Source organism: Nymphaea colorata, chromosome 1 (assembly GCF_008831285.2).
Source record: "Nymphaea colorata isolate Beijing-Zhang1983 chromosome 1, ASM883128v2, whole genome shotgun sequence".
NCBI classification, from domain to species: Eukaryota; Viridiplantae; Streptophyta; class Magnoliopsida; order Nymphaeales; family Nymphaeaceae; genus Nymphaea; species Nymphaea colorata.
The window spans coordinates 26,001,815-26,013,446 of NC_045138.2; the positions used below are offsets into that span (position 1 = coordinate 26,001,815).

Here is an 11,632-nt window from a genome sequence, read left to right on the forward strand (position 1 = left end):
TGAGGATTAATCCCACCGTCTAAGCATGAGTAGTCCTATGAATTACTCTTCTAATATCATATTTATTTATTTAGAAACCATTATGAATTATGAAGAAAATTTGAATGCCTACTCGTTAGGCATGAAAAGTTGTAGAATTTGATCGCCTCAGGCAACTACTTTGTAATTCTATTTTAGAAAGTTATCAACTGATCCTATAAGAATAGTTTATGTATCCAAATAATTTAAATTCATCCAAATACTTGGCTATGGAAAAACGGCTGGGTTCAAGAAACGGTTAAACCGATTAGACAATTGACCAGTAGCCGGTAAAGAAAACGGTCTTGTGGACAGACACAACGTTTAAAGGTGACGCATGGATTAAAGGAAATCAGCACAGATACGACACGGGTACGATGACGGAGACGATGGTACGAGTGTCCATGCAAGATGAGCGGCGTCTTGCGGCTGCTGAGGTCAGAAATGATCTTGCCGCCCGTCTTCCCGCTTTCGCCTCCGTGAGTTTTCACAAATGATTTTGCCGCCCGTCTTCCCGCTTTCGCCTTCCCCCCTCTCTCATGGCCGACTCATCCTTTTCCGCCCCCGTTCCTTCCGAACCGAGTGACAGCGACTCAGAAGACGGCGAGTACAACCCTCAAAGGACCACCAGACGACTCGTCACTAGGGCCAGTAGCGGAAGTACTAGGAGGAGCAACAGGAGGAGGAGGAGGAGGACCGCCAGTCCCGTCCCTCGCTCTCCTGATGTCGACGAGACGCAAGAGTTCGAGGAGGGAGGAGATCGCCAACCCATCGTCAACGTCGAGAGCGAAAAAGATGAGGGAAAAGATGAAGGAGATCAAGGTCGCAACGGAGGGAAACCGAGCGTTGGCTTCGAGGACACGAGCATGGATGATTTGGGTGTCTGCCGTTGCCCAATTTGCATGGAATACTGGTCGTCCACGGGCACTCATCGCGTCTGGTATCTACGACCGGCTGCGCTTCATTATTGATTTTATTTGTTTCATCATTTTCCACATTATGCTAGTTTTTTTCTGAATTGTCACTTGCGTAACCATCCTCGCGGTTAATTACGAAATATAGAAATCAATGCGGCGAGTTAGTTAGGTTCAAGATGTAAAAAGAAAGAAGAGAAAACGCTGGCATTCGATGGGGTTGTAACTTTCATGCCAAACACGCTGGAGCAATTCGAAATGATATTTGATCCTGGTCTTGTTAAGCATTCAGGTTGTCAGAAGTGTGTAAACTCTGAACCCGAATTTTGGGATGAAATCCATGTTAGAACGAAGCATCTCTGAACATGGCTTGACAAAAAAAATTGTCTCCAGGTTTTTATTTCTTCCCTTGATATAATGATACCAATTGACATTTCCTAATTGGCGGAACATTGCAATGGATATTGCATTACATTGTTTATATAGCTCCCCATTTTTGCCCGTCTTCAAGTTGCACGTGGAAGTGAATCATGATAGCCATGTCTTGGCGATATATGGTCGAAATCGTTATTGATTCTTTGAAGTTCACAAAGCGTTTACAATAATTATTTATTTTCACCAATGAAAATTAGTCTCTTCGAAATAATTCCATAATTATATCCGGTTAAACATCAAGGTGTTCATGCTCTCACTAAGGCCCCGTTTGAAAGCCTTATCCAGGTCGCATAGAAAGAGTTATCCTGGAAGAATTATTCTTTAGTTTTGACATTCACAACTTTAGAGGATTCCATCCAAAAACTTGCATTTGCCGTGGCTCGTTCTGTCTCCTTGTTTAATAAAAAAGCAGTGAACGCTTATTAACTTTCAGTTTTGTCGCAAATATTCAGTTGCCTTCCCTGCGGTCACTTGTATGGAAGATCCTGCATCAACAGATGGATTGATCAGTGCGGAAGAAACAATAGCAGTGTACAGTTTCCTTACCTGTTTCCTGATGAAATTTCAACTTTTTTTTGAAAATTTCATTTCTTCTGTTCTTGTGGTTCATGCCTCCATATTTACGTGACTTATCCAGTGTCCCCAGTGCAAGACAAAGTGCAAAGCACAAGATATTAGAAACCTATATGCACAGAAAATAGCAGCTGTTGATGAAGAGCTGCAGCAGGTACTGGTTTCATTGTTTATTTATTATAAGGTTAGCAGGTGTTCTGGTTTCACTCGAGCACTTTTTTCTTTTTGGCAGGAGGTCATATCACTTCGAGCTGAAAATGAAGTTCTGAAAGTAGAGGTAATCTTGCAATAAGTGATGGGTATTCTCAGTTTTTAATTGTTTGTTAATGGGATAGAGATTTATTTTATTAAGTTCCTCCGATGGATAGATGTTTTTCTTACTCAGATTGTAGTATACGACTGCGTCATTAGGTTCCTAAGGAATTCATCCAAAGAACACCTCATTGTTTCCTTTGTATTGGTAGGACTGTTGACTTTCTAGAGATCAGTTGGCCTAATATGAAAAAGGTTGCCTTGCTCACATAAAATACAACATATAATCTAAGTATTCGATCTGCTATAGAATGTTGACACATAGCTTGCAAACAGACTATCTAGATTTGTATTTTCATTGCACCACAACAAAAACAACACACAACAAAAAAACACCAAGCAAAAGAGACAAGCTTGAAAATCTAAGTTCATTTATTTGGCCTCTTTATCAGATTTCATCTGGTCTTGCAGTTATATCAACATATTTGTGCACTGGCATGTGAGAGCATGTACTAAGCTTGTGTACCTCTTGACTAAGTGTTGTCTGTATCTGTATCTGTTTGTGTTTTTTTTTGGAAGCTATATTGGGTTATGCTGAATTTGCTGTTTGATGGTTAACTTATTTAGTTACTTGACATTTATACTTTCAATGTGGAATCACTTTGCAGAAAAAGAAATTGCTGGAGGAAGTTTATCAACTTAAGGTAAAAATATTCTTGCTAACTTTTATATAAATTATAAACCAAGTTGTGTGTGTCAAGTATTATAAACGGGGTCCTGTATCATACCTATTGTTTGCATGAAATGGATGATTTACTTTTTTGTTTATTTTCCCTGTTTGACATCTGAATGAAACATGGTGTTTCTAATTGATGTTATAGGTAGTAGGCACATAGTAATTTGCTAGCAAGTTCTTCTTGTTAGCAAACTTTGTGGATATGCTACATTGTGCTCATACAATGGGCTGCTTTCTGCCATTATACCAAAACCATGGATTGCACAGATACAATTAGGTTGGCAAATATGACAATATGTTGCTCAACTGAAAAATTTTGCTTATAAATGGAATTCTTAGCACATTTTTAGAACATCTTCAACTCCCTCTTATAGCTTGCTTAGATGGGAGGTGGTAACCTAAACGCCTAGGCTGAGGCACCCAAGCACGTCCAGACAAAAAATATGTTATTTTAAAAATCCGTAACCCTCAAAATCCAATCTCTTTTGTTTGTTGCATCTTCTATTATACTGACTGAGGTAGAGTTTTTTCCAAAGCCCTCACTTTAACCCTTTTCCCTCTTTTTCTTTATCCCATTTTTATTTTTTTGTCTTTATTCTGTTGAATAGGATTGCATAGGCTCCGACTTGGCACCTCCAGTGCTTTGTACGGGGTCTGCTGCCTAGGCCCATGCAGTACATTTCACTGCATAGATTGTACCAATGTCATCATATATGTAAATCAATCTTTTAGCTGCAATAAAGCATGTCAATCTATTATAGCTATTTTCATACAAAAGTTACCTGAAAAGGATGAGCACTGAAGAGCCTAATATTTCCTTTCAAGCCAAATGAACCATGTAAAGAGCAATACCACCTCCATATGAGCCTCTACATGTTTTAACAAGGATTGGCATTCCAAACAAACGGCTGGTGTATACAGTCATCATTTCAGTCTTTCTTGAGATATCTGGCTATGCATGGATTAGCTACTCCTGAAGGTGCTGGCAGTTGAACGGTGAGACTGTTTTGCTCATCTTTATGCCACAGGTAGCACATGCAACATATGCTTCCAATTCTGCCTTCCTCCTATTCAAGGTTGACCTTTGCGTATATATTGTTCCATGACATTGACCACAAGGCTGAGAGGCCTGTAGGCAAACCGGAAGCAAAACCTTTTTCTAACCTCACATATTCAAGTACAGTTATCCTCTTGTCAGTAGGTCTAAGCCCTTCAATATTCTCAATTTCTCATAACTTCAGTCATTCCTTCAATTTGATGTCAATTAAAGTTACAATTGTGAAAAATGCTTAGCCACCTTTTGGTGTCCAATAACTCTCTATAGTAGCAGAATGAGTTGCATAAACTTGTGATAAATGAATCAGGTCTTGGCTGTTGGAGCAGGCCCATCTTCCATTGTCAATCTTTAGCTTAAGGTGCAATCCCATGTACAATGACAATCTTTAGCATCAATTACGATTTCATTGATTATCCTCTTGGGACATGTCTGAGAAATGCAGTTTTAGCCAATCTGACAATCAGTCCCCTTGTTTAATGACTCTTATACCATAAGCAGCAAACGTGTGAAAAGATATGGGCGCACAAGTAGATTCTGAATCTGTAAGACAATTGGGTCTTTTACTTGTGCACAAGTAGTTATTTTTGTCTTGTTTCTCTTTACACAATAACTTATTTTCTTGTGTGTATCTGACTTATCATTGCAGTTCTGTTGGGATGCTTTTCTCATGCTTGCTATGTGCTTCTAGCTTTACACTTATGTCCATATTTGGTGGATGCTTTTTTGTTGATTATTGAGATACCTTGTTCAATCATCTCCACCATATGCTGGCAAATCCTAGAGCAGCTACTTCAATAAATGCTGATGTTGCTCCTGTATGTTATAATTGTAAATTCCCATTGTATGTGACACACACTTCTGGTTTGTTGTCTGTATAATTGATGCATGCAGAACATTTCTAATCCAAGCATAATATACTTGGAAGGAACAAAAAGGAAGCACATCTTATATACTTTGGAAGGACGTCAGATGCAAACTCATATTGGTAAACGTTTATTATGTATATTAGAAATTTGAATATTAAACTATGTTTTCTTTATCGTGTATGTTAGAAATTTGAATATTAAATTATGTTTTCTTTATATCTGTCGTTTGTCTACTAGTGAAAGCTAAATGTATACTAGTAGTCAAAGCTTTATCTTTTTTCCATGCATTATAGCTTAAGCTTAGTGTTTGGGTACATTACTATGATTTATTCGAGAAAGTTCACGTTTGAATGTTGTGAATCTTGTAATTGGCAATTCAGATAGAACACAAGTCTGTTGTTATACTGTAACGGGGGCCTTCCATGGGAAGAGAGCAACGGGTGCCTATTTGTTGTGGGATTTAGAAAAATAAGACAACTGCCTTTTTTTGGAGATAATCTTTGAGAAAAGGGTGAGTTAAATTGAATGGATGTAGAATTGGATGAAAAAAAATAAGGTGCAAGTGGACCAAAGAGAAAGCTTTCTTTTTAAGGCATCAGACCATAAAGGGCTGCCACATATGTTTGAACTTTGAAGAATATTACAGCATCTGCCTGTAATATATATTATTGCATGTTTGCATATACCACGTGGAATTAGTTCATGAATGTTTAGAATGCCAAAACAGTACAATTTAGGAGCTAAAAAGATATGATGAATAATAGAAAAGTATGAGACATTCAGGAGATATACAAATTCCTGGAAGAAGTTGGTTGGGGAAATCAGCCAGCTTTGTGAAAGGGACCTTTTATTAAAAATTAGAACTGAAATCAGTGAAAAGATTGATAAGAAATGCTAGAGGTAGTCTTGCTAGGGTTTCTCCATTTGGAAGCCTGAGATTTCCTTCAATCTTTTAGTAGTTTAATTGATGCACTCTTGTATAAATTCTGATATTCTGGTTAGTTTTGTCTAATGAAAGGGAATTCCTTCATTGCAGTCTGTAACACGTAATCGTCATTACCTTTGCAGACCAGTACTTTGGATCAGAAAACATCCAAAGGTCATTCGATGCTTCCAGTTGCCACTTCTTGTTGCAGGTGTGTTGGTGCTTAAAGTGGAACAGAAGTCCTAAAATGCAGTGGTTTCATTCTTTTTTTTTGTGTGTGTGTGTGTGTGTGTATTATTTGGTTTATTAAGTTGAATTGGTATTGATGCTTCAAGCAGATATTGTTCTTGCAGTTTCCCAGTGATTTAAATTTAGTGTTCTATCTTTTGCCCTTTTTTGGGCTATATGTTTGTGTGTCTGTCCATCTGTTTCTTTTCTTTTCTTTTTTATATGAGTGTCTCTTGGTGCTTAATATTTTCACACTTTGAACGCCCCTGAGAATAACATTGTGTTATCTTGGCTGTTGAGATTATGGGTTTCTCCTAAATATTAACATAGGCATGAACTAAATCCAGATTTCTATTAAATCTTAAGTCTGCTGTATTTAATAAAGATAAAGAACCCAAAAGTAAGGTCAAAAGCATGCATGTCTCATTGCATGTGATCACACAATGGAAATTCTTTCTGTTAGGCACTATAATGCTTTTGTTGCACATGTTGCACCTGCATTAGCATTCACTGTTCTTGGGATATGGATGACTGGCTTGCACATTTAACAAAAATGCATCTTGCCTATTCATGATACAATTGAATGTGTAGCATTATGTTTCAAATTCATGATACAATTGAATGTGTAGCATTATGTTTCAATCATAGTTGTACTGCAATTGTATATTTGTCAAACACTGTTTGCAGCTTAGCCGTTGTATTTCTTTGATATGTATTCATCATAATTTTTTATTTTTTTCCATATGTGGAATATATGTTGAGTTGTATTATTGTTTTCTGCTGTAGAATGAGTTGGTGCTGGATGGAGCAAGGGTTTTTGACATGGACGCCCACTGTCAAATGATGGTTGTTTCATCAAAGGCCTCTGTTGCTCGGGGGGATCATATTCTTAAAAAGGTACTTTGTTGACTTTGGACCAGTGGTTTGCTTCATATGATCTCTTGTTACTCTTTAAGATTTTGATTTCCTCAAGTTAAGGGGCTTGTGCAATTTTTTGATGTTATGCTCTTTATGACAGCTAAGTCTGTTAGTTTCATCAGAGCAAGACCTTTTGCATCTTCCTGCAAACACCGGTGCTGTCAAAGATCTCCATATTTCTCCTCAATCAACTAACTTTCCTGGTAGACTCATACTCCTGGCTTCACTAGGGAAGAAACTTTCAGTTGTCAGGTAAAAGTCCTATTGGGCCTATCTTTTTGTGGTTCTGCATGTTGAATTATTGCTGATGGCATCTACTTTTGTAGCTTGGAGAACAACAATGCTGTTGTAACATACAACTTACAGGTAAATTATAAAACCTTTTATTTTAATGAAATGACATTGATAAATTGCACGAAAATGTACATATTATTTATTGGTCATTTGTCTTCTCGGTAGCTTCAATTTCTTATCCATTTTGTTTTGTGATCCATTGAGACTGACATTTTTCACTTTTTTGGCAAAAAGCTTCCATTAACTCTTGAAGGGAAATTTGTATGCGCTAATTCTTAGTGTTTCTTTGTTTGTTACTAAGCAGCATTTAGTTTTTGGTTTAATGCTTCGCATTTGTCCTGGAAAGGGGGAAATAGTGAATATTTGGACACTGTTATATAGGCTGGCTTGTCAATATAGGTGTAACAGGGACTTTCCTAAGGAGGTGTTTGATTGATTCAGATTTGAGATACATTGATTCGATGTGGATCTGATATAGCATGTTTTGCTGATATGGCAAAAGATTATTGGTAAAATCCATGTCTCATTAAACTAAAGATCGCAAGTCAGACCTAAGATCTGCACTTGAAATCCTCACTTTACTTACCTTTTCACATTGAGAAAAGGACTAATTTTAAGGTCAGAGGAGGGTCTGGTCTTAAATCCATGGATCTCAAACTCTAGGTATCTTAGGCCAGGGGCAAGCAAATGCCCCTCTAAAAGGTGATCTAGGTTCCTGAACAATGTGGTTGTGAGACTAGTTTATCTTTGTTTTGCCTTGTGTTACTCATCATGAATGAGAAAAAATTGCATGTTTCCTTTTGTATGAAGTAATATACATGAGTTTTTAGGGTTTCTGTATCACCTTCCACTTCTCATTGAGGATGGTAGCTAGATCAGGTTTGGAAAAGCTCGCACTTCTAAACTTCCTCCTTCAGCTTCATGTCCTTGTTGCTTTCATCTATGGTTTTTCTGAGCTCATTGGTACACCTGGAGAAGCTACAGAATTTGGTGCTAAAACCAAAAAAAATCTCATATAACTAGAATTCTTATTTCATCTAATTCCTTTTTTAATTTTGCAGTTTTTGTAGATGTCTTCTCTCTGTTTCAATTTGAACCTTTTGTTATCTCATTCGCTGGTGAACATGATCCTTGGATAACAAACCTGTTTCTTTTGGTTCCTCCAGGCTCCTGCTTGGTCATGTGCATGGGATTTGAACGATTCTAATTATGTTTACGCTGGACTACAGGTTAATCCAAAAGCATTCTTTTATGCCATAAATAACAGCCTATTAATAGATTGTGTTTCTGGTGGTTAGCTATGTTAATAATCTCTCTTTCTTTCTCTCTTCTTGCAGAATGGGCTGCTCCTGATTTTTGATTTGCGCCGGACCATGCATCCTGTGCAAACAGTAGGTGGTCTATCTTCTCATCCAGTGCATACAGTCCATTCGATTGGTTCACAAGGGTTGTTTAGTGGAAACTCAGGGGATAAGATGTTTCTCAGCGCTTCTGCTGTTGGTCCATGCATATGCAGTCCTGGCAATCTTGACAACTGGTATGTATGATGTCTTATTCATTGGCCATAGTATACCATATGTCCTTTTGGAAAAGTTGATTCTTCTGCATTTGGATTTTGCTCACTCAATTTATGAATTGTTGTATGCATTTAGCTTAATTTGAGATGCTTGCAGCACATACTTGTAATATTTCTACAATTTAATCAAATTTTTTTTTGTTTCATGAATGTAAATTTATTTGATGCAACATGTAGCATTTTTGTCCCTCAATGCAGATTCTAATGTATGTCATAATGATTTATGGAAACGAGAACACGACTTGGTTTGGACTTTTGAATTCTGAAAACTTTCACACTATAGGACATGCAGACACAAGTTTGTTTTGGAAAGTCTCATTGATAAAAAATATCTTATTAAATATTTTTTCATTAAAAATCATTACATAGTATTAGAAACTATAAAAGATTGTAAAAATATGTGCATCCAAGATACTATTGCTCTAGATAAAATAAGAACTCATTTGTGGAGCCCTAAATGGAAGCATCAAATTTTCAAGATAATTGTCTCAAATAATGGGTCATTCACGCCATCTCTCCTGAAAAGTGAAAACTATGTCTCTGTATTATAGACTAGTATAAATGCATTTCTGTGATTAGTGATTACCCATCATGAAGAATATTTTTGTTGCAAAAACACATTTTTCATTTAAATAATAAAATACTTGCTTGAATGTTTCCAACCAAAAAATGGTTGACTAGTTACATTTTAAGCCATTCTTGTTTACGAGCATCTTCATATAGATATGTAAATTTCCTCACATTCTCTAAAAGCTTGTGTGAAACCTTTGAGTGTGTGTGTGTGTGTGTTGTTTATTGGCATATCATACACAATTTTTCTGAAATGTTGATATTTGTTTCATGTGAAATCATACTTTTTAAACCTCAGGGTGCCAAGAGGTTGTGTGAGGTTGCAATGTCTCATCAATGTGGTGACTCACGCAGTTCTGTCAGAGCCCTTTTGATCTCATTTTCAATCATTGATTTCTTCAGAAAATGTTAATTAGTTATTACTTCTCGTCGTGATAATATTAGAGTTTGTGGCACATCATTGAAGACTAGACGCTGCTAGCGATTACAAGTGCATATAAAGTAAATGTTTAAATAGCTATACTTGGTGCAAATTACCTTGAGGGGATCCCGTTTGCAAAGATTATACTATAAAGGATTTCACTCGATATAAATAAATATTAGATAAATATGATTGAACTTGTCCTATTTAGTAGAAGACACGTATTGGATTATATTTTTGACATCCATATATATGCTTTTCCAAGTGGAAAATCACGGTCTCCTTCATCATGCAACAGTTCTCAACCCTGGTCCTTGCATTACAATATCACTCGATACCACAAGGACTCCAGGAGACAACTGTCAAGTGGAAAATCACAGTCATTGGAAAATCACAGTCATGGGAAGTAAGATTGTGAACAAAGTTTTTCACCTAATCTGGTTCAATTTACAATTTGTAAGATGTAAACAAAGGTTTTCACCTATTCTAATTCAACCTAAAATATGTTCCTGAGTAGACAAGCACTGAAAAACACATTTATCAGGCTCACGTTGGCCGATAAACATCTTTATCCTTTTTTTCCTTGCTTGGGTCTAAAATGGGGCCCAGCCAAAGAACTGCAGACAAACACAATCTGCCGATGTGAATTATTGGCTTTGGCACAGTATCAATTTTTTAGTATCCTAGTCCTAGCATAAAAATGGCCTCATTTGCTTTCTAGGTAGCATCAATTCAATCTGTGGTTTTTGATGGAGTTGATTTTTGTAAACTCTTTGTGCAGGTCAGGAGTTGTCCCTGGGTTGGAGGACCAGGGTGTATGTATATCACTTGCACATTGTAGCCTGAGCAATGACATTGTTGCTTCTTTTCGGCCAAAAATATCAGCCACAGATGAAGGGTTGAGTTCACAATCTTCTGCACCACCTTTAACCTCAATCTCCGAGCCTGTGAAATCTGGCCGCCATTTTCTAATCAAGAAAAACAATGCTGGTGTGTATTCTGTGGATGGGTGCTTCACTGGGAATGTCAGTGGTCTCCGTTTGCCCAAGTCGGCCATCATAGGTTTGGCTAATAACAAGTCACTATTCACTTACGGAGATGAAACAAGATGTTGTTTGGGTGTATGGGACTTGCAACGCTTGAATTTTGTTTCGTTCCTTAGACCTCACCAGCAACCAATACTTGATGTAAAGTATGCCCGTTCCACTGGCGCTGGCTTACTTGGTTGTATAAGTGATAGCATGTTTCAGCTTTATACCTGCTATTGAATGTTAGTGGTTGTATAAGCCAGCATGCTGTGAAACTGTATTTATGGTTCATGGTTAATTCCATTTTTTTCTCCTGATAACTGTGCCGCTAAAGCTTCTGATGATATGCTGTAATTCTGTGGATTCTTGCTTCAGACATGAGTGTGTAGACAGATTTGGTTTGGGTTGAACCTTACCATATTGAAGACCACAGATCTGAAATGATATATTGAAGCGAGACTCAGGTTTGGAATCTGAAACGATTTAAAGTGTCGGTGAATGCAATCTGAAGATTTTGTGATATTCTCGAACCACCGTTGGTGGAAAGCAGGCAAAGAAAAGCACTCACATGTCGCTGAATTTTGAACTTTTGGTCGAGTAGTATTACATCTTAACTATATTTTCATCTTCTGAATAAGAGTTCGGCTTTTGTTAAGCTATCTGATTAGTCCATTTACACCCCTAATTACACGAATAATGTCTATAGATGGGGATCTCTTTTTCAAATGCCATTCTGTTCTAATTTCTCTTCCATTTACACATTTGCCTTGGGATCTAATTGGGCTCTTTGTTTCCTCAATGTTGCAGATATTTGAAAGGAT

The 11,632-nt window shown here is 37.2% G+C and overlaps 1 protein-coding gene across 1 annotated transcript; it reads left to right on the forward strand.

The window, feature by feature from the left end:
- Window positions 1-475: 475 nt before the first annotated feature.
- Window positions 476-11,299, forward strand: LOC116252025 (uncharacterized). Its single transcript, XM_031626096.2, has 13 exons — window positions 476-958; window positions 1,820-1,898; window positions 2,005-2,094; window positions 2,173-2,217; window positions 2,861-2,896; window positions 4,877-4,970; window positions 5,920-5,987; window positions 6,791-6,901; window positions 7,023-7,174; window positions 7,249-7,288; window positions 8,383-8,445; window positions 8,554-8,753; window positions 10,565-11,299. The coding sequence occupies exons 1-13, from the start codon at window positions 558-560 to the stop codon at window positions 11,049-11,051; spliced, it is 1,866 nt and encodes a 621-aa protein (XP_031481956.1). The 5' UTR covers window positions 476-557; the 3' UTR covers window positions 11,052-11,299.
- Window positions 11,300-11,632: the final 333 nt, after the last annotated feature.

What these genes read in the sequence shown, in the direction of transcription:
- LOC116252025 (XM_031626096.2), top strand. Translation starts at nt 558, where the DNA reads ATGGCCGACTCATCCTTTTCCGCCCCCGTTCCTTCCGAACCGAGTGAC. An exon ending in ATGAAGTTCTGAAAGTAGAG is followed by an intron (nt 2,218 to 2,860) that starts GTAATCTTGCAA and finishes ATCACTTTGCAG; the next exon opens with AAAAAGAAATTGCTGGAGGA. An exon ending in GGGATCATATTCTTAAAAAG is followed by an intron (nt 6,902 to 7,022) that starts GTACTTTGTTGA and finishes TCTTTATGACAG; the next exon opens with CTAAGTCTGTTAGTTTCATC.